The sequence below is a fragment of the Aquarana catesbeiana genome, linkage group LG13 (genome assembly GCF_042186555.1).
Source record: "Aquarana catesbeiana isolate 2022-GZ linkage group LG13, ASM4218655v1, whole genome shotgun sequence".
Classification (NCBI taxonomy): Eukaryota; Metazoa; Chordata; class Amphibia; order Anura; family Ranidae; genus Aquarana; species Aquarana catesbeiana.
Window position 1 is genome coordinate 105,884,267 of NC_133336.1, and position 23,805 is coordinate 105,908,071.

Below are 23,805 nucleotides of genomic sequence, written 5' to 3' on the forward strand. Positions count from 1 at the left end.
TTAGTGTAGTGCGTCCTCTAGACAGTGTTCAGCTAAAACTACAAGTTAGTGTAGTGCGTCCTCCTCACAGTGTTCAGTTAAAGCTACAAGTTAGTTTAGTGTGACCTCTGCACGGTGTTCAGCTAAAACTACAAGTTAGGGTACTGCATACTCCTTACAGTGTTCAGCTAAAGCTACAAGTTACGGTAGTGTGTCCTCCTCACAGTGTTCAGCTAAAGCTACAAGTTGGTGTAGTGCGTCCTCCTCACAGTGTTCAGCTAAAACTATAAGTTAGTGTAGTGCGACCTCTGCACAGTGTTCAGCTAAAGCTACAAGTTAGTGTAGTGCATCCTCTGAACAGTGTTTAGCTAAAACTACAAGTTAGTGTAGTGCGACCTCTGCACAGTGTTCAGCTAAAGCTACAAGTTAGTGTAGTGCGTCCTCCTCACAGTGTTCAGCTAAAACTACAAGTTAGTGTAGTGCGACCTCTGCACAGTGTTCAGCTAAAGCTACAAGTTAGTGTAGTGCATCCTCCTCACAGTGTTCAGCTACAACTACAAGTTAGTGTAGTGCGACCTCTGCACAGTGTTCAGCTAAAGCTACAAGTTAGTGTAGTGCATCCTCCTCACAGTGTTCAGCTACAACTACAAGTTAGTGCAGTGCGACCTCTGCACAGTGTTCAGCTAAAGCTACAAGTTAGTGTAGTGCGTCCTCCTCACAGTGTTCAGCTAAAACTACAAGTTAGTGCAGTGCATCCTCCTCACAGTGTTCAGCTAAAACTACAAGTTAGTGTAGTGCGTCCTCCTCACAGTGTTCAGCTAAAACTACAAGTTAGTGTAGTGCATCCTCCTCACAGTGTTCAGCTAAAGCTACAAGTTAGTGTAGTGCGACCTCTGCACAGTGTTCAGCTAAAGCTACAAGTTAGTGTAGTGCGTCCTCTGAACAGTGTTCAGCTAAAACTACAAGTTAGTGTAGTGCGACCTCTGCACAGTGTTCAGCTAAAGCTACAAGTTAGTGTAGTGCGTCCTCCTCACAGCATTCAGCTAAAACTACAAGTTAGTGTAGCGCGTCCTCCTCACAGTGTTCAGCTAAAACTACAAGTTAGTGTAGTGCGACCCCAGCACAGTGTTCAGCTAAAGCTACAAGTTAGTGTAGTGCATCCTCCTCACATTGTTCAGCTAAAACTACAAGTTAGTGTAGTGCGAGCTCTGCACAGTGTTCAGCTAAAGCTACCTGTCGAAGGTTGGTGGTGTTTTCCTGATCCTATCACTACCGCAGGCAGCTAAATAATCTACAAGTTAGTTTTTTGAGAGCTCTGCACAGTGTTCAGCTAAAAGTTCAATATAGGGACACTGAAGTCCAACCAATAATGAAAAACATCTAAAAAAAAGGAAGAAAGGTCCTCAATGTTTATATGACTCATAAAAATTAATAGTCCATATAAATGTAGTGACTTCGTGTGGAAAGCAATTCAAATGCGTGACATCCAAAGTGAAAACAGAAGAGGCACACCACCACCGAAAATGAGAAGGCTTACCAGATCTCGTAGACCCTAGAGGGCGTACGCCCAAATGGGTCGAATCAGGCTTGGGTGGTGGGTGATGGTAGATATTCCAGAAAGATTCGGAATATCTACCATCACCCACCACCCAAGCCTGATTCGACCCATTTGGGCGTACGCCCTCTAGGGTCTACGAGATCTGGTAAGCCTTCTCATTTTCGGTGGTGGTGAGCCTCTTCTGTCTTCACTTTGGATGTCACGCATTTGAATTGCTTTCCACACAAAGTCACTTCATTTATATGGACTATTAATTTTTATGAGTCTTATAAACATTGAGGACCTTTCTTCCTTTTTTTAGATGTTTTTCATTATTGGTTGGACTTCAGTGTCCCTATATTGAACTTTTAGCGCTACACATACTTTTGTTTCATTGTTATATGCTTATATCCTATTGGCCGTGTTAGCTGCTTACTTCACTTTTTGGGCAGCGCAGAATTATTGATACTCTTTTACAGTGTTCAGCTAAAGCTACCTGTAGAAGGTTGGTGGTGTTCTCATACTACAGGCAGGCAGTTGATTTTGCTAGCTGCAGTATCAGTATATATATATATATATATATATATATATATCCCAGCTTACTGCAGCTACGGGCCATTAGTATGTCTGGAAGGCCAACAAGGAGAGGCAGACAGTCACAAGCCAATAAGAGAGGGCAAGCAGGCTCTGTGTCTAGAGGCAACAGTGCTGGTCGTGGAGACGGTGCATACTCATCAGCACGTGGCCGTGGGACACGCTTGGCCTTTTTTTTGGCAGCTGGCCGTGTTGAGCCGCAACATGCGGAAGACTTGGTTGAGTGGATGACCAAGCCGTCCTCATTCTCCTCATCCTCTCTCACCCATGCTCAGGGTACTTTGTCTGGCAAAGCAGCTGCCAACGCGGCCTCTTCCCTCGGCTCAATGGCATCAGTGACTCCTTCCCTAGCCCCACCATGTTCTCTTGAGGAGTCCCTCAAACTGTTTGAACACAGTGTTTTGTACATGCTCCAGGAGGATGCCCAGCGTTTAGAAGGCTCTGATGAAGATACTGAGCTAGATGAAGGCAGTAACGTGAGCACGGACAGAGGGGGTGCCCAAGAAGGACAGCAATCTGGCAGTCATGCTCCCCCTACTGCAGCATACTGCCAGGTTTGCTCCAGTGATGAGGAGGGAGGGGATGATGAGGTGACTGACTCAACGTGGGTGCCTGATAGGAGAGAGGAGGCACATGACCAACGAGGCAGGATGCCCTCCAGGGACCAGCCTAAGGGGAACAGCACACTGACTGCATCACACCCCAAAGCTCCACATGTGCAGGGCTCTGCTGTCTCTGTGCGTTATTCCAAAAGTTCTTTGGTGTGGGCCTTTTTTGAGACGAGTGCATCAGATCGCACCGCTGCTATTTGCAACATATGTCTCAAGCGTATCTCACGTGGCCAAAACATCTCCCGCTTGGGCACCACATGCTTGACCAGACATATGTTGACCTGCCTTTTTCTCATGGAAGGCAATGTCTTGGCCTCGCTGGACAGGGCGGTCAGCGGTAAGGTGCATATTACCGCTGACTCATGGTCCAGCAGGCATGGACAGGGACATTACCTAAGTTTCACAGCGCATTGGGTGACTCTGCTGGCAGCTGGGAAGGATGCAGGACAAGGTGCAGTAGTGTTGGAGGTTGTTCCGCCACCACGCCTCCAAAATGCCACTACTAATGATTGTGACACACCTCTCTCCTCCACCCCCTCCTCTTCTTCTTCCTCCATGGCCTCTTCCTGTGCTTTGTCCTCGGAACCAGTGGTGCTCCGTAGCCGTTCAAGGGGCTACGCAATTATGCAGGCCAAAAGATGCCATGCAGTGCTTGAGCTGGTGTGCTTGGGGGACAGGAGCCACACTGGGGCAGAGGTTCTGTCAGCTCTGCAGGGGCTGGTTCAGAGGTGGTTGACGCCAACTTAAGGCAGGAATGGTGGTTTGCGACAATGGCACCAACCTCCTCTCTGCCCTCCAACAGGGACAAATGACCCATGTGCCCTGTTTGGCTCGTGTCCCTAACTTGGTGGTGCAGCGGTTCTTGGGCAGGTACCTGGGCTTACAGGATGTCCTGAGGCAGGCCAGGAAAGTCTGTGTGCATTTCCGCCGGTCATATAATGCCAGTGCTTGGCTGGCAGACCTCCAAAAGGAGTTTAACATGCCCAAGAGTCGCCTAATCTGTGACATGCCCACCAGGTGGAACTCAACGTTGGCCATGCTGCAGCGGCTGCACACGCAGCAGAGGGCCATCAATGAGTACCTGTGCGACTATGGCACCAGGACAGGGTCAGGGGAGCTTGTTTTTTTTTCCCCACGCCAGTGGACCATGATCAGGGATGCATGCACTGTCCTGTCACCATTTGAGGAGGCCACGAGGATGGTGAGCAGTGACAGTGCATGCATCAGTGACACTGTCCCCCTTGTCCACCTGTTGGAGCACACGCTGCGTGGAATAATGGACAGGGCACTTGAGGCAGAACAGAGGCAGGAAGAGGAGGACTTCCTTAGCTCGCAAGGCCCCCTTTATCCAGACAGTATTCCTGCGTGCCCGCCGATCACACAGGAAGAGGACGAGGAGGAGGAGGAGGATTGTGTCAGTATGGAGGTGGAGCCTGGCACTCAGCATCAGCAGCAGTCTTTAAGGGATCAGTCCCAAGAAACACCTGGACTTGTACGTGGCTGGGAGGAGGTGGCTGCGGACCATGTCATGCTTAGTGACCCAGAGGACTCCGGACCGAATGTCTCAGCAAACCTACGCTGCATGGACTCCCTGATCCTGCAAAGCCTGCGGTATCAAGGAGAAGGACCAATACTGGCTGGCAACCCTCCTTGATCCACGTTACAAGGGTAAGGTTGCAGACCTTATCTTGCCATCGCAGAGGGAGCAGAGGATGAAACATCTTCGGGAGGCCTTGCAGAAAGGTCTGTGCAATGCGTTCCCAGAGACTGGGAGGTTACAAACTCCTGTTTCTGGACAACGTGTTGCTGAGGCTTCGGTCAGTCAAAGAAGGAGCGGTGGAGAAGGTGGCCGTCTGACCGATGCGTTCAGACAATTTTTTGGTCCGCAGCCCCAAGGTATGATCGGTTCCAGCAATCGTCGCCAGCATCTGTTTTACATGGTGCAGGAATACCTAGGGGCAAGATCTGACTTGGACACCTTTCCCACAGAAAATCCTCTGGGTTACTGGGTCTTGAGGATGGATCACTGGCCAGAGCTTGCACAGTATGCAATTGAGCTACTGGCCTGTCCTGCATCCAGTGTTCTTTCGTAACACACATTCAGTGCTGCTGGAGGCTTTGTAAACAATCACAGGGTGCGTCTGTCCACCGACTCGGTCGATCGACTGACCTTCATAAAGATGAATCAGTCTTGGATCACCACCAGCTACCAAGCACCTGATGCTGATGTAACCAAATAATTTTTTTTGAAATCTCAGATACCTTTAAAGACTGCCTATGCTGATGCTGAGTGACTATCCTGAGTAATTATCCTCTTCTTCCTCAATGATCACGCTGATAGCTTGTAAGAAAATTTTTGGTACTGGGCGCCACCACCAGTGCCTAAGGCCCAATTTTTCAGCCCCTGTCTAGCAGGGGCGTGTAATTACAATTTTTGATGCAATACTTTGCAGCAGGGCTCGTTTCTGCGTTCCAACTAGAGTATCTGTGAGGGGTTGCAGTGTTGTGGCACCAACACCAGTGCCTAAGGCCCAATTTTTCAGCCCCTGTTCAACAGGGGCATGTAATTACAATTCTTGATCTAATATTTCACAGCAGGGCCCGTTTCTGCGCCCACCAAGAGCGAGTGAGGACTTACAGTGTTGTGGCACTAGCACCACCACCAAAGGCCCAATTTTTCTGCCCCTGTTCAACAGGGGCATGTAATTACAATTCTTGATCTAATATTTCACAGCAGGGCCCTGTGAGGGCTTACAGTGTTGTGGCCACAACAACACCAAAGGCCCAAATTTCTGCTGAGTATATAGGGCAGGCCCCTACTTTCAAACATCCAACTTACAAACGACTCCTACTTGCAAACGGAAGGAGACAACATGAAGTGAGATGAAATCTACCCTAGGAAGGGAAATTCTCTCCTGTAAGAGTTAATATGGGGAAAACGTTTCTCCTTTCCACTGATGCTTTATCACCAATCCTTGTTTCACAAAAAACCCCAAATTTTCAAAAAACATTTGTCATTGGGACAAAAAGTGAGGTGAAATCTTCTGAAGAGGAGCACAGACAGCAAAACAAATGTCACAGGGGTGATAACCCTTCCCTATGTTTTCCAAAAAGCTTAAAATAGATTTTTTGGCTGGAGCCAAACATGTTAAAAATGTACCAGTTCAAAATTACAAACAGATTCTACTTAACAACAAACCTACAGTCCCTGTCTTGTTTGCACCGCCTGTATACTGCTGTTCAGAGTATATAGGGCCTGGTGGCCCCACACCTTTCCTTTTTTTAATTTAGGTGCAGGGTTCCCCTTAATATCCATACAAGACCCAAAGGGCCTGGTAATGGACTGGGGGGTACCCATGCTGTTTGTCTCACTGATTTTCATCCATATTGCCAGGACCCGACATTACATTAAAGCCGCAAGCAGTTTTAAATGACTTTTTTTCCTTTAAAAATTACATTTTGTGCAGGGACTGTTGTAAGCACGGGAAACACGCGCCACTTTACAGGCATACTATAGACACCCCCCAGGTACGATATTTAAAGGAATATTTCACTTACTTTTTTAACTTTAAGCATCATTAAAATCACTGCTCCCGAAAAATGGCCATTTTTAAAAGTTTTTTTGCATTGATACATAATAAACCACAAAAAATACCGCACTACCATAAAAAGTGTGCTACTAATATTTAGTAGAATATTGCAAGCTGCAGTCCTAAAGTGAGGCGTGCACACATATATACAAAGAAAAATCAAAAGAAGACTGCGCTAAAATTAGAACACATATTAAACAATATATATAATTATGTGAATATTACGAAATTCAATCAATCAAATAATCGAAAATAAGTGTGCTTAAGTATAAACCATATAGTGGGAATATATGGAAAATGTGGTGAACCAGATATGACACAAAATTGCAATGTTGGAATTGTATGTGTCAAATGGCAAAAGTATATCCAAAGGTGTGGTAGAAATGTTCAAAGGAAATAAATCCTTGGAGCCAGAGCAGATGGAATAGGTGATCAAACGGTTAAACACTCAACACCCAGTGAGAAATCCTCCACCTTAATAGATATACGCTTACCAGAGGTAAGCTAGATAACAGCTTATCAATGGATATCCACACGGGGGACACAACTCCTTGGATCTCCTCACAAGGAAGGGGTAGGCAGGAACTTTCTCACAGCGAACCTCAGACAGCATGCCAGGGGAACCCAGAAAAATGAAAAATTTCCTCCATAGTGTGAATCCGTATGGTTATTTATTAATTAAAATATGGTAAATACACTTACATAAAATCTTGGTTAAAAATCACAGAAACAGCCGGCCGGCTTACATACACCCGTTCAACGAGATTAGGATGGAAACGATGACGTCAGCGCGTCGACCTTCCGACGTACGTTTCGTCCTATTGGACGTCGTCATGGGAACGGGCGACGCACTGACTCATCGCTACTTATAGGAACAAAACGAAACCAAGCCTCGCTATGAAGCTCGGATGGCGTCACCACAACATCCTGTTAGGAGAGGATGTGTGTCGAATAATCGTGGGATAGGCTGACGCTTCCCCCGTCAGCCAATCACAACCTCCCGGTACAAGGGACAGATATATATTATTAAAAAACATTAGAGGGCATGGAAGAAAACTCATACACGCCATCTAGTGGAACAATTAAAATTAACACTCAAAGCCACATACTATAATGTGGAAGAAAAAACCTGCGAATTACTTATAATGGAAAATTTGATAAAAGTATATAATCAAAATGTTAGAAAGAAATGTTAGAAAAAAATTTTCTCTTTTTCAGAAAAAATATTTTTTAGAAAAAAATATATATATATATTTTGACATACTAACGCACCAGAGAATCAAAGTAAGTTCACAAAATTGGATATACATCATAAGAAATATAAAATTTGTAACCCTGGAGTAAAAACCATCAAAATGCTGTGTTAGATATATCACCCCTCATACCCCGACACAATAAAATAGATGGAATAATGAAGGAATATTGAGATTTAAAACATACAGTATATTGATTTATGAATTATCTAAAAAAGCGTTTAAATCTACATCAACATTGAGCCCGAAGGGGGTATAACACTTCAATCTGTGTATCCAGGTCATCTTGAGCCTGGAGATCCCTCGTATGACAGACCCCCCCCTCCAGTGTGGAGTGTATCTATCAATACCCAGAAAGATAGTCTTCCTGGGATCACGGTCATGTGTTTCTAGGTAGTGTCTGGAGACCGGGTGTTTGGGGAAACCTGTTAGGATGTTGGTGATGTGCTCGTTGAGCCTTACAGATAGGGGGCGCTTGGTTCTTCCTACATATTGTAGGCCGCAGGGGCATTGGAGAAGATATACCACCCGCTCTGTGGAACATGTAATGAATGATCTGATCTCAAATTCCATCAGAGTGCTGGTGGAAATGAACTTATGTGTCCTTCTATGTGTACAACCACTAAGAGAACACACCCTACACCTCCTGCACTGATAAAAACCAATCATATATTCAAAAAATCCCTTCTTAGTGAGAGGAGGGTCCAAAACGTTCGGGGCCACTCTACTTCTAAGCGAGGGGGCACCTTTATAAATCACCTGTGGTTTGGCCGGAAGGATAGGACCAAGCACATGGTCATTCTTAAGGACATGCCAATGCTTTTTTATTAGCTTAGCTACATTTTTATATTGTAAGGAATAGGTGGTAATAAAAGGAATTGTGGGTACCCTCTCACGGTCAGACTTCTTAGTTTCAAGTAAAGTGCATCTATCAATCTTGGCTACTTCCTCTAATGTGTTCCTCAGAGAGGTCTCCACATAGCCCTTCTCTAGGAAACGTTTTAATAAAATATCTGCTTGGGCTAAAAATTCACCATGGTTAGAACAATTACGTTTTAAACGAATGAATTGGCTCTTCGGCACAGACCTCAACCAGACCTCATGATGGCAGCTGTCAGTCGGTATATAGGAATTCCGGTCTGTGTTTTTAAAAAAGGTGGCTGTGGTAAACTCCCCATCCTTGACACCAATTTTAAGATCCAAGAAATTGATCTCAGATTGGCTGGCCTCATAGGAAAGTCGAATCCCCCGGTCATTATCATTCAACCCCGTCATATAGAGATCGAGATCCTCACGATTACCATTCCATAGGAGGAGGATGTCATCTATGTATCTAGCCCACAACACCACCTGAGGTTTCTGTTGGGCATAGATGACATCCTCCTCCCACAGGGCCATGAAGAGGTTCGCCAAGCTGGGGGCATATTTAGCCCCCATGGCGACACCCCTATCCTGCCTATAAAACTGGCTGTGGTTCACCACATTTTCCATATATTCCCACTATATGGTTTATACTTAAGCACACTTATTTTCGATTATTTGATTGATTGCATTGATACATGTCTCCTGGGGCAGGACCCGGGTTCCCAAACCCTTTTTAGGACAATACCATGCAAATTAGCCTTTAAAATGAGTACTTTTGATTTTGAACGTTCGAGTCCCATAGACGTCAATGGGGTTCTAACGTTCGTGCAAATTTTTGGTCCGTTCGCAGGTTCTGGTGCGAACTGAACCGGGGGGAGTTCGGCTCATCCCTAGTTAACACAAACTGGAAGTACGTTGAAGAGCTGAAGTGGGTAGTTTTCCTTTTCCTATGTTTGGAGGTTTTACACATCACACATTTACCTTAAAAAAAAAAAAAAAAAAACAGTTTGATACAAAAAAGTAAATAACTTCTTGGCAGGATTAATAACATTGTGTGCCAGTTTGAGCCTGAGTGTTGGAGGTTTCATATAAATAAACCTGGGCTGTGGGGGCAAGACTTTTTTAAGCTCTCTGTCTTCCAATAACAGAGGCTAATGTTCCCTAATTATTTTTTCAAACTGTTTATATTGTTGGTTATATCTAGCTAAATGTGTGATGTGTAAAACCTCCAAACATAGGAAAAGGAAAACTACCCACTTAAGCTCTTTTTCTGAGGGTATCTCTTTTGAAATCAAAAAATGTATCACTTGTGGGACCACACGTTACCTACCTTTTGTCTTGTCCCTGTGGTCTACAATATGTGGGCAGGACCATGAGAAAATTGGGGTAAGGCTTAGGGAGCATGTCAATTGAATCAAAAAGGGCTATAAACATCATGGCCTGTCCAATCATTTCAGATTGTTCCACAATAAAGATCCAGGGGGCCTCACATTCTGTGGGATAGATAGGGTGGAGGAACATTGGAGAGGTTCCAATCTTAAGAGAGCTATTTCACAGAATGAGACTCAATGGATCCATAGGTTCCGCACTTTGAGTCCCCATGGCCTTTACATTGAATTAGATCTCAATTGTTTTTTGTCCAATTGGTAATATGATTTGAGAGATTTTATTTTATTTTTATTTAAAAGTTTTTCTTTTCTTTTAATTTTTTTTTTTATGTATTTTTTTTAATGTCTTTATTTTTATTTTTTATTTTCTTTCTTTCTTTTTTAAATTAATGTTTATTCATTGTTCTTTATATTTTGGAAATCTTTTGCATGTGTCTATCGCATTAGTTGCTTTTATTGTTGTCATATAGCTAAACAGATAAATTGTTCTTTTAAACACTTCAGCCCCGGAAGGATTTACCCCCTTCCTGGCCAGAGCATTTTTAGCGATTCGGCACCGCGTCGCTTTAACTGACAATTGCGCGGTTGTGCGACTTGGCTCCAAAACAAAATTGACGTCCTTTTTTTCCCACAAATAGAGCTTTCTTTTGGTGGTATTTGATCATCTCTGCGATTTTTATTTTTTGCGCTATAAACAAAATAAGAGCGACAATTTTGGAAAAAAACGCATTATTTTTTACATTTTGCTATAATAAATATCCCAAAAAAATATTAAAAAAAAAATGTTTTCCTCAGTTTAGGCCGATACGTATTCTTCTATATATTTTTGGTAAAAAAAAATCGCAATAAGCGCTTATTGATTTGTTTTGCGCAAAAGTTATAGCGTTTACAAAATAGGGGATAGTTTTATGGCATTTTTATTAATTTTTTTTTTTTTTTACTAGTAATGGTGGTGATCAGCAATTTTTATTGTGACTGCGATGTTATGGCGGACATGTCGGACATTTGACCATTGTCATTTATACAGCAATCAGTGCTATAAAAATGCATTGATTCCTGTATAAATGACACTGGCAGTGAAGGGGTTAATCACTAGGGGGCAGGGAGGGGTTAAATCAGTTAAATCAGTACTGGGAGTGATTACTAACTGTAGGGGGGATGGGCTGTGTGTGACGTCACTGATCTCTGCTCCGATGACAGGGAGCAGAGATCCAGTGACACTGTCACTAGGCAGAACGGGGAGATGAGATGCTGTTTAAAGTTTTATACTTGGCAACAGGAAATGATGTAAAAGGATCAAGTGAGTGTCTGTCTTCCATACACAGATCGTAATTGGTCAATTTTTACTGCATAGAGGGAGGTTCTGTCTTCCATACATAGATCGTAATTGGTAATTTTTTACTGCATAGAGGGAGGTTCTATCTCCCTTAGGGTATAAATAGGTTGTAATGGAACCGGAAGTGATGTCCTTGCTGACGCCCTGGAGGAGGGGCGAAACGCGTTGACGTACTTCCAGTTTGTGTTAGCCATTGACGCAAATTTCCATCTCCGTGGAACGCTCTCCATTTAGCGGCGAACTCGGATAATTTTTTTTTTACTGATGCCTGTTTTTGCCAAAAATCCTGTAAATTGCACATTGAACTAGCTTAATAATTAATGCCAAACGTTATTCCACTATGAGTTCTCTCTCTGTTTCCCCATCTATGGAGTGTGGTATATCCTTCCTGTCTTAAAACGTCTCCCTGCAAGAGTTTACTGAGGAGCCATCCAGTATATCCCCAGATCATTTGATCAATGCCTTTTTGATCCTAGACTGTGAAGCTGAGGATCCAATAATTTTGGTGAGTGGGGACACCAAAGGGGGAGCCGCTTCACCGATTGAAAAGTTTTGGAGCACCGTTGGACCTTTCACTGAAGCACCTGAGCACTTTTAGATTTTATGTTTTCTCTTAACATTGATACATTGGGCACTGTTTATTAGGATGTATTTGGTTGATATAGGCTGCTAGCGCTGTTTTATATATTTTTTATCCACCTTGCAGACACTGGTAAAAAACTGAAGTACTTCCTGTATGAAGGGGTTATATAGGGGATCACTCCCTGTCTAAAGACCTTCGGTCTACCCGTGTCCATTCACCTGGAGATGAAGTATAACCCAGTAGGTAATGAATATTAGCCTAACTCTGTGTCTCATGATGTATGAAAAAGAAATTTGTAATTACTTTTATACATGCCTATAAAGTCTATTATTCCCAATGCCACAATATCTAGATTTCATACGATAATAGAAAAAAATATCTGTGAAATTAAAAACTATACAGGCAAAAGCTGTAAAAAAAAAAGTTTCAGCCCAGTCTAAGTCCCCAGTCACATCGATGTAACTTGTCATGCGGTTTGATAGTTTCAAATCGCATGACAAGTAGAACCCTATTGTCTGCAAAGGGAGCTGTTCTTCCACTACTTTCTGCAAGTACAGGTGTGACTTGCATAGACATCTGTGCATGAAGTCGCACAGATGTCTTCCAAGGCACACTGACATTCGGTACAGAAATTGTGCGCTTTCAAGTGAAGTCGCACGGTTTCAAAGCCGCATTCAGTGTGACCGAACTGTAAAGCATGCATAAGCGTGGCACTCTGTAAAGCACAGCTGCGGAGATTCAGCACTTGCCGCTATTGAAAAGCTGAATCTGTCAATCTAACTATCGAGGAGCAGATAGGCAGCCATAAGGTCCCATATGTGAGCTGCTGAGAATGCTCATTCAAAGGAGCTCTGGCATCACACTACCTTAGAAGTCACAGGTCACCAGAACAGAAACCCGCAGAGAGCAGCCTGCTGTAACACAGACAGGTAGGTGAATTACTCAGCAAAGAAATGTTTCATTTCAACAGGACACACCATTCATTTTAAGCCTGGTAATATATGACTGTAATATACTTTTTCTTCTGTGCCTAGAGCTCAGCATTTACAACCACTTGTACTTATTAAAGTGGATGCTGAGTGTATAAAGATTTTAAGTACAGGTGCTTTTGAAAGTGAAACTCCAGGCAAACGTGAAAATATGCTTGGTAAACATGAGATAAGGAGAATCTCTTTATCTGCCTTTATGATCTGTAACACATTCATTCAGATGCCACATTTACTGTATCCTGCAGACTACTGTACTTCTGCAGAAGTGCTCTACTCCTGGGTGAATGAAAATCCTTCTACTAATGGCCTGGATTGCTCCACAGAAAAAGCAGCACATGCAACGCAATAAAAAGTTTGTGTTCCACAACTTCCCATAGGGGGAGCGTTACTAAAACTGGTGCACTCAGAATCTGGTGCAGCTGTGCATGGTAGCCAGCTTCTAACTTCAGCTTGTTCGATTAAACTTCAACAATAAGCCCGGGTTCACAATGCATAGAAGTCGGACGACTTTCTATCCGACTTTTCCCTACGACTTCATGTCCCACTTCAATGAACGGGATCAGACTTTGATCCGACCATAACCAGCCCTTTGAGTCTGCTATGAATCTTGAGGGAGGAACCCCACACCAAAATTTTAAAAAATTAGAAAAAAAAAAAGGCGTGAGGTCCCCCCCCCCAAAAAAAAATCCATACCAGACCCTTACCCGAGAACGCAGCCTGGTGTGTGTGTGTGTGGGGGGGGGGGATGAGCACCTCCCTCTTGGACCATACCAGGCCTCATGCCCTCAACACAGAGAAGTTGGGTGCTTTTTTTATACAGCCATGGGGCATGGCCGTCCATGGACGTCTTCCAGAGACCCTGCCCCCTTGTGACATCACCAACAACAGCTGAGGGAGAGGATATCACTGGAGAAAGAAGGCATATTGGAGATACGACGGGGGGACATTCTTCATTCTTAATAAAATCGCTCATTTGTCCCCCCCCCCTTTTTCTGACCTGCCGGGCTGCGTGCATGCCGTTTAAAAAAAAATAATAATAATTTGGTATGGTGATTACCCTTAAAATCCACACCAAACTGAAGGGCCTGGTGTGGTCTTGTGGGGGACCCCAAGCCGTTTTTTTATTTTTTTTAATTTGGTGTGGGGTTCCTCTTCAAGATCCTCAGAGCACAACTCGCATGCCACAAGCTGGATCAGTTGAGATGATGATGCGACTTACATTCAAATCAATGGGCTGAAATCGTGCCCAAGACAGACCAAAGTAGTGCAGGAACCTTTTTAAAGTCGGACCAGTTAAGACAGCTCTCATAGTGAACCATTGATTTATACACGTCACGCGACATGTATACCGTATATCGCACCAGTGTGAAAACCTGGAAGCCGATTAGTTACTATGCACAGCTGCACCAGATTCTGTGTGCACTAGTTTTAGTAGATCTCCCCCCATAGTGACATCCTTGCAACACATGTCCATAGAAACAAGAAACAGCAATAAGGAATAGAAACAAAATTGCAAAAATGTATTGAAACACACGATACATGATAGAATAAAGTACTTGAATGGTGCCCCTTGCCTAAAAAAATATTAGGTATATAAATGAAATACATGTCCCACCTTGGAAAATAGCAAGAAACAGTGAGCCGAAAATGAACAAAATTGCTGGTTTGCAAAGTCATCCTCTGCAGTCTACGCCCACCACGGCAGCCATTAACCTTAGCCATCTCTCTCTATTATACCATTGCAGTTATATGAAGTACAGTCAAAGTGTAATCCTAGGTTCTACATTGCTTTCAATACCTCATTTAAGAACAACATTTATCTATGCAATATGGTATAACTAAGCAAACCACACAATCTGTCAGTCATACTGCGGTTGGTAAAAGCCATTTTTCTGGATTCTGTCTAACAGCAAGGGGTGATGTTCATCTGTAGTCTTTCATGTACCCCCTATAAATATGTATGCAAATGTCCCTGTTATCAGGAAAACCTACTACTATTTTATCCAAGTACTGTTCATTGTGTTATGTTATGAGAGATAGTCTAGATCACAGGAGGCTCACTAGAGAAAGATTTCCTCAGTCGCAGTAGTGGGCGTGAAACCAGCTGGGTGCAAAAATACAAACCAAATACAGTATAGGTGGAAATAATTTTACCAGATTAAAAGAAATAATGTTACCAACATATCCATGGCTGAATATGGAAAAAAATGCTGCCAAATCTTCTATATACTTTATGTATTGGCTAAATTGTTCAGACTGCAGCAATACTGGTTGCATAAATTCCTACTACACATTTTCCAAATGACTACTAAAATCAACCCATTCTAGTCTCATATTAGTTAAAAATGCTTGATTTTTTTTTAAGTGTCAATGATTAGAAAAAATAACTATGGTACATACAAGTACATAGACAGGCATAAATGTATATACCATCACCTTTTCTGGGGACTGCTAGTTCTATGTGACCAAATATCACCGCCGAGTTATTATTGTAAATAAATATTTTAGTTTTCCACACACTGATTTCATGTTGTATTTATCCGCCCCCACTGTGTTTTATGTGGGCTTTACACAATAAAACTCAGAAGCGTTATTTATATTTATAACTGCAATAAACTCATCTTCCAGAACCTTCCAGCGAGTTTGGATTTTTATTTCGATTGGTCTGTAAAAGGCTTTAAACCTTACAATATTTTTCCACGAGGTGAATGAGGCAAAAATGCTTGGATTACAAGTAAAATACATATAGTAAACCAACCTAAAATATCAATTTATTTCATCATGTCTAAGAAACCAATAAAGTATATGTAAAGCAAAAACTTTTTTTTTTCTTTTATAATGGGAGAAAATGTGAACTCCTGCCAGGTTTTTCTTGCTGTCTGTGTCCCCACTTGGAAAAATCACCCTCTCTATTTGTCCTGGTGACCACCATCTCCAGTACAGAGAGCGAGAAGAAATCCAAGAATTGTCACAGGAACGGGAGGTGAGGGAATATTTACCAATAGTGACATCTATTCAAGTGACATCGCTTTAAGAAGGGATTTTCCTGTTATATCTTTAGATCAGAACTTGAAGTGCCCCGATGGGATACAAGCAGCAAACAAAAAAACAGACAGGGGTAATAAAATGTCTCTCAACCCAAGAACAAAAATAGCATAACGCAGCTTACTAGTCCTTACATGTAGTGACTGCATTTGCTTTTTGCTTACTTAACACATTCCTGTTGTAGAGTGACAACACTCATTCACTCACTGTACTGAATAGAAGAGCAGGGTTATCACACCAGTATAGCAAGTGTGTTAGGACTGCAGAACAACAACCCCTCATCTTCAGAACATTCAGCGTACCCAAACAAAAGGTTTGCAAAGTCTTACAGTTCAGTTTGTTTGGAGAGCTGCCAAAACCTGAGTAGAGAAGCCCATCCCCTGCCAGAATGCTGCAGAGAACTCTCTAATGGGGAACAGAGTTCTCTCTGTAGAGGTACAACATGCCTATTGTACATCTGACATATACTGTAGCTCTGTAATCAGCAAAGCTCATACTCCCTGCTGATGCTGGCTTTGACTGAGCAAAGGGCTTGTCAGTCCTCTACAGAGAGATCACTGCTTCCACACACTAGCACGTCACCAAAATGGGGTCGGGTACACCTGGCTTTAGTAGGGTCCTCTTCACCACTATTCAAGCTAGCTGTCAGGCCCCTTTCACACTGCCGCGACTTGAAAGTCACGCGATTTTGCAGTGATTTCAGGGAATGCCTATGTAAACTTGAGGTCCTCAACTTGCATCAAAGTCAGATACAGAAAAATAAAAAGAAAGATGGTACTCTTTCAGATATAATGGGATTTTTGAAGGGAGATAGTGTGTCTGTTGGTAGTAGGTCAGTAAAAAATTTAAATTTTATTCAAGAATAGTATATAAATATATGTATTTACACATTACAAACATAGCGTATAAGAACATAAACATGACCATCAAGTAGTATATTCAGAATTCATTCGTGATAAGTCGCATCAAAGTCAGACCAAAGTAGTGCAGGGACTACTTTGAAGTCGCACAGATATGAATGGTACTCATTGGAAATCATGGGGTACGACTTGTCATGTGACTTTGCAGTCCCAAGTCGCAGGACAAGTCACACAAGTGTGAAAGGGGCCTCAGGGTGCCACTGCTTTCTACAGGTTCATATTCTGGCCTGATTCTGACAGTGAGGCTTTTCCTTTGCTCTCATCTGTCATGCTCACTAGTATACCTATCTTTGGCCATTTTGAGAACTACCTTTTTTACAGGTACCTTATAGTGATGACTATGGTGGGGGGAATGGCTAGGAAACAGGGACTGCTTGCACACTAGAAATAAAATTAACTGCTAGTGCTAGCAGAGATCAGTCCTGATCACTGCAATTTTGTGAACAATATATCAGAGTTGTCAGTGATCAGAAAAATATTACTGACGCTGCAGTTTTTTTTTGGGGGGGGGGGGGGCAAACGCTAGTTCTTCTAGTGTTCAGGGCTGATCCTTGGGGACATTATATTATTGGGTACACTAGAATAGTTCTGATCATGATCAACATACAGGTCCACACAGACGCTATACTAGTAATGGTGGTGATCAGCCACCTATAGTGTGATGGGAAATCTGACTCTAACAGACTGGCTGGGAGAGACACTATCTGACTTCGCTAGTGACACCAATATATTAATCACTAATACTGTACACTGTATTAATGATTGCAGAGCACTTGATTGCACTTGTTAGGTACAGTAAATGTGGCCAACAAGTGTATGCAAATGTATATGTGCTGGTTTTACTCACACAGGACCTGGCTTTCTACTCTCCCTGAATAAAAAGGGCTCAGGGCGAGAAGAACCAGCCAGATCCTGTGTTTGTGTTTACAAACAAGACACAGGGCCATGCTGTGATTGGCTACAGCAGATCAGCAGGTTCATGCGCAAAAACCTGTGGACAAAATCGTGTTGTAGCCAATCACAGCGTGGGTCAGCAGGGGGCACGCACATGTGTGCACCACCAAACCAGGAAGTACATTGCGGCGTACAGGTATGTCGCAGTGCCTAGCTGTGCCACCCACTCGCAGTATACTTAGTGCAAACGGGTCGGCAATTGGTAAAAAAAAAAAAAAAAATAGGTTTTGGTTATACATACACTATAATGGTCAGACCCAGAACCTCAGACACAAAAATAATGTCAGTGTAAGCTGTCCCTAACACAAATGCATACGCTCAGCTTGGCAATGCAAGCATTCATGTTTATTCCTATACAGAAAAGATGGGTCCGATAAGGAGAGGTAAACCTCACGGCAGCTGCATACCTCAACAAATGTAATTGGATATGTTTTATAACATGCAAATTGGTTTTTATTTTTAACCTCAGCATCCATGGAACAGTTTCTTTATGAAACTGTAAATGACAAACATTTTCAACAGTGACTGAAAACAGCCGCATATGGAAATCTATTTTCACACACCTTTGTTTACCGAAATGTGTTTTCTACACTGCCCATCTCAGCATGTATGCAATTAGACTTGATGTGTAAATATAGCTGACTGTTAGATATGACACATACAGTACATTCAGCACAGTTGCTGGCAATACAAGCAGGTGCTGCTTGTAAACCAATTTAGCCTTACCTCATTAGCTAGGTTGAGTAGGACAGGTGCTGTTGGGTCTGTCGCTATGTCACGTAAGTACCTGAAAGATAACGTGACAAAAATTACAGAATTTCAACAACAGGCCACCTTGAACCATATGCTTATATAGGCCAATTTATTATCTACAATGCATGATCTAAATCAAGCGCAATGAAAAAGGGGATTCTTTTTAAAGCAAACCTGAAGTTATAATTAGGTTTCTGAAGCACAGCCATCATGGAATAGCAAGAACTTCTGGATGCCCACAAGTTGCTTTACTTTTCTAACAGACAATTATTCAGTGTTCTGGATGGAAATTTCCTCTCATTTTCCCAGTCGACAGCCTGATCCCACTCTCCTATTGCCCCACTATTAGCCAATAAAACTCATTACAGAAATGAGCGACAGTGACCCAAAAACAGTGGGAGGGGGTGGAGCCAGGCTGTCTACCTGGAAAGTGGGTTGAAGTCTACATACCAGAGTGACTCAGGGATCGCAAGATACTTAATAGGAAAGCTACATGATGTTAGTATTCAATGACAGCAGTACTTTTAACAATCTAACCTCAGGTATGCTTTAAACTATTTAAATATATACTAAAACGGGTTCTCCTTAGAAAGAATATATAGAATTCTCAGTAATTATAAGTGTATCCATGGCGGTTAGGATATGCCATTATTTTATAAACAGGTCCCTAAAGCGGATGATATCCTATCTCAACAGCTAGTAAGCAGGAGGTTGAAAATGGCCAAGTGAAATAAAGAGCTCCCTCTAACGGTGACCTACAAATCTCTACATTTAATAGCATTACAAGTATGTAGAACAAGCATTAAAATGTGGAAATCACATCTAACATGATATTCAAACACTGTTATAACAACTTAAAATGTCTCTTTAGAAAATAGGATTTTTACGTCATGCTTACCTGTAGAATCCTTTTCTTTGAGTACATCATGGGACACAGAGTCAGGCTAATATTCATTACCTGTTGGGTTATACTCCATCATTAGGTGAATGGACACTGGTAGACGAAAGGTCTTCAGATGGGAAGTGATCCCCTATATAACCCCTCCCATACAGGAAGTACTTTAGCTTTGTAGCAAGCACTAAATCCTCAAAAAAGAGGCGAGGGATCTCTGTGTCCCATGATGTACTCAAAGAAAAGCATTTTACAGGTAAATATGACATAAAAATCCTATTTTCTTTTTCATACATCATGGGACACAGAGTCAGGCTAATATTCATTACCTGCTGGGACGTCCCAGAGCAATAGCCTTGAGGGGAGGGAGACACCCTGTCAAACAATAGCCATCAGAACTTACACGGCAGCCCGCAGTACACTGCGGCCAAAAGCCAAATCCTCGGCTACTCAAACATCCACTTGATAAAATTTTGTGAACATATGCACTGAAGACCAGGTGGCAGCCTTACGAATCTGAGCCACAGATACCTGATGGCAAAAAGCCCAGGAGGTTCCTACACCCCTGGTAAAATAAGCTCTCACCCTAAAGGGAGGATCTTTATGTTTCAGATCGTAGGCCTGAATGACCAATTGACGGACCCAATTGGCAATGGAAGCTGCCTGCCCCTTCTTGGGACCTTTTTTTTTTTTTTTTTTTTACCAAGAGTCTGATCCTTGGATCTCCGCAGATTTAGACAAATAAGCCTTGACTGCCCAGACAACATCCGAAAAATGCAGTCGTCTCTCTTCTGCCGAACGAGGCTGAGAGGAAAAATAATGCAAAATAATGTCCCGATTTAAATGAAAAGCTGACACCACTTTTGGCAAAAAGGATGGAACAGGTCATAAGACGACTCTGTCATGGTGAAGGATCAAGTACGGTACCCTGCATGAAAGGGCCACCAACTCCGACTTCTAGCCGAGGTGATAGCCATCAGGAAGGCTAGCTTGCGTGACAGCAAGTCTAATGGAATTTCCTTAATAGGTTCAAATGTTTGTTTCTGTTAACACAGAAAGCACCAAGTTCAAGTCCCAAGGACACATAGGTGACCTAATGGGTGGAAGCAAGCGAGTTGCCCCTTGCATAAAGGTACTGATAGGGCCGAAAACCTGACCTCTGATTGTACTCAAAGCCAATTTGATTTCCACAGCTGACTGTAGAAAAGAGAGAATTCTCCCAATCACATATTTCCAAGGATGCCATTTTCTGGCTTCACACCAAGCAATATAAGTCTTCCAGACCTTATGATAACTCTTCCTAGCGAGTAGACACCACTGGTCGCGAGATGCCATGAGATGCTTTAATAGCCATGCCATCAAATTTAGAGACTGTAAATTGGGGTGGAATAAAGGACCTTGAGACAATAGATCAGGGCGATGTGGAAGTGTTCATGGTCTGTCTATTATTAGTCTCACAATCTCCGGGAACCAGGGCCTTCTGGGCCAGGCTGGTGCCACCAGAATGACTGGAATCCCCTCTCTCTCTGAATCATGCGCAACAAATGTGGAAGGAGAGGGATCGGAGGGAAAGCATAAACCAGGGAGTACTGGCTCCATGGAACTATCAGAGCATCTGCTCCAACTGACAGAGGATCTGTTGTTCGAGACACAAACTGCTGTAGCGTGTTGTCGAACCTGGATGCCAGTAGGTTGACCTCTGGCCATCCCCAATGTTGGCAAATGTCCTGGAACACCTCTGGGTGTAGGGACCATTCCCCCGGGCAGATCTGCTGGCGGCTGAGATAATCTGCTTTCCAGTTCTCTACTCCCGTGATATGGACTTCCAATATTATTGGCACATGTCCCTCTGCCCAGGCTAGTATGTAGTTCATCTCCTTCAGAGCTGAACGACTCCTGGTACCGCCTTGGTGGTTTATATAGGCCACTGCCGTGGCATTGTTGGACTGAACCCTGATGGGGCAGTCATGAAGCTCCACTGTCCAGGATCGTAGGGCTAGAAGTACTGCCCCTAATTCCAGGACATTGATGGGCAGGGTCTGCTTTGTCTCTGACCATTTCCCCTGAGCTGGGAGCCCATCTAGGGTCGCTCCCCAGCCTGAGAGACTGGCATCTGTAGTCAGTACTCTCCAAGTTACCGGGAGAAAGGACTTTCCCTTTCGCAGGTTCTGATCCTGCAACCACCAGTTTAGGCTTAAGCATGCATGAGGAGATAAGTACATTGGATAATCCAGGGCTTTTCTTCCTCTGTTCCAAGCCAACAAGATGTCTTGTTGTAAAGGCCTGGAATGGAACTGGGCTTAGGGCACTGCCACGAAGGCGGATACCATCCTCCCTAGAAGACTCATACAGAGCCGAATGGAGGGTTGTCTGGGGCCCCTTATCTGACGCACCTGATCTTTCAGGGCACAGATCCTTTCAGGTGGCAAGAATATTCTTGCTTGGACCGTGTTTAGAATTAGACCTAAATATTTTAGACTTTGAGCTGGTCTCAAGGCTGACTTTTCAGTATTTATGATCCAGCCTGAGGGGGCACCCCCATAACTCCAGCTTGTAACCGCGAGATATAATTGAGGTGACCCATTCGTCCTGAGTTGTTGTTTTCCAAATGTCTTCAAAGTCCAGCAGCCTTTCCCCCACCCAATGGACCCAGAACCTTTTCTGGCCCTGGTCTTGTGGCTTGCCCCTGGCCCTAGCGTCCTGTTGGTGGCGGAACCGCCCTGACACTAAGACATTTAAGGAAGCATTCCCTGGGTTTCTAAATGAGGGATATTTGGTGCTTTTCTTCATAGGAAGTAGAGAACTCTTCCCTCCGGAAATCTTTTAGATATATTTGTCCAAGTGATCACCGAATAAATGTTCCCCATGAAATGGGAAACCTACCAATAACAGCAAAACACAGCGCTCGAGGAATATCTGTCTTACTTTCAGGCAGATCATCCTCCTGGTTAGGCCTATCCGGCCATTTGACTTGATCCTTTATGGACTGGCAAATACCAATTGCTGCAACAGCTGGCTGAATGGCCGAACTGGCCAAAGAAAAGGAAGCCTTTAATAATAACTCCAATTTCTTGTCAACAGGATCTTTGAAGCCCTGTGCGTTATCTACTGGACAAGTTAAGTTCTTGTTTAAGGAAGAGACTGCTGCATCTATGGCTGGCATGCTCCATTTTTTAACAAACTTTTCATCCATGGGATATGAAAGGGAAAACCTTTTAGGTGGCAAAAAAGTCCTGTCAGGATGTTCCCAATTAGCATACACCGCCTGTTTCAACAGGGGGTGTAGCGGGAAAGTCTGTGCGACCTGAAAAGGTCTCAGAGAACCCAAAGAGGACCAGGGGGCTCAGTCACCTCTGCAAGAGGCAACTTAAAGGCAGAACGAACCATTTCGGTCAGAGTCAGGATCAAAAACCTCTGCGACTGAGAGACATCGAGTGGATATCTTCCTGTCCAGATTGCTCGGAAGCAGACTCATCTGCCGGGCACTCCACCGAATCCTGAGCTTTAAGCTCTTCCTCATCCTCAACCCATTCATGCTCCAGACGAGGAGACTTCGGGGAGGGGGATCTGTCATGCTTCCAGCCACCCTGCGGGATAGAGACAATCATGCCGGCAATCCTGTGCTCTAACCCGGCTAGGGCTGAGGACAGTTCGTCCATAGTGATAAAGGGTGAAGCAGCAGCATTGACTGTAGGCACTATACCAGATAGGCACAGCGGCTCAGATTGCCCGAGAGCCTCTAGTCTTTCAGGGGATACAACACTAGGGATACGACTAGGTTCATCAGGAACTACTGATGACGTAGATGTGCCCTTCCCTGTGGCGTTAGTCCCACTCCTCTTTTTGGAAGACATTCAATGCCGCAAAGAAAGAGTACTTGGGTGTAGTTAAAACACCTCAAAAGGGAGACTCTTTAATAGGGCTCACCAAGCTCCTATACAACAATCCCGCTAAACACCTTTAGCCTGCCAAGCAACACCTGTTGACTCACGTGACCCGGGTAAGGAGAAATGAACCACTGCAAGTGTCTGTTCAGAGCCTGTTCTGTGTCCCACAGCTGCCTTTTGGAAGCCCCACATGCTAGGAATACACAGCTTAAATAAGCTGGGTGTGCGCTGAAATGTTCTATGCATGCGTGCGCACACATGTGCATGGTCCTGGGAAGTGGGCGTGACTGTATTCGCGTTCATGCGCCCAGATAAAGGCTATGGTGCATGTGCGGCGAATCCTCGTGCGCCATGGCCGCCAAACAAAATGCTGAGCCCAGAGGCGCTTTTGCAAACACACATGCGCCATGGCGAACCAAGGCGAAATGGCACACCGTAGTGCGCCATCATACAGGTAAAAACCAGCCAGACCCAAGCAAAAAAGTACACTTCGCAAACATCCACAGCTAACCCAGAATGCCCCCGTATGGTCACCGCACACAGGTGTCCAGCCTTTAGCTAGCTTGACTGATTGTTATAATCACTGGGATACCCCACAATAATAAAATAAAGGGGTTTCACATACCTGTC

At 43.7% G+C, this 23,805-nt stretch overlaps 1 protein-coding gene across 2 annotated transcripts in view; it reads right to left on the reverse strand.

Moving 5' to 3' along the window:
• The window catches only part of CDIN1 (CDAN1 interacting nuclease 1), a 707,904-nt gene that overhangs the window by 508,660 nt on the left and 175,439 nt on the right, over window positions 1–23,805 (reverse strand). For both annotated transcript variants that reach the window (XM_073610474.1, XM_073610473.1), the window contains one exon: window positions 18,370–18,430. In XM_073610474.1, coding sequence (XP_073466575.1) covers window positions 18,370–18,430 — 61 coding nt within the window. The remainder of the gene's footprint in view (window positions 1–18,369; window positions 18,431–23,805) is intronic.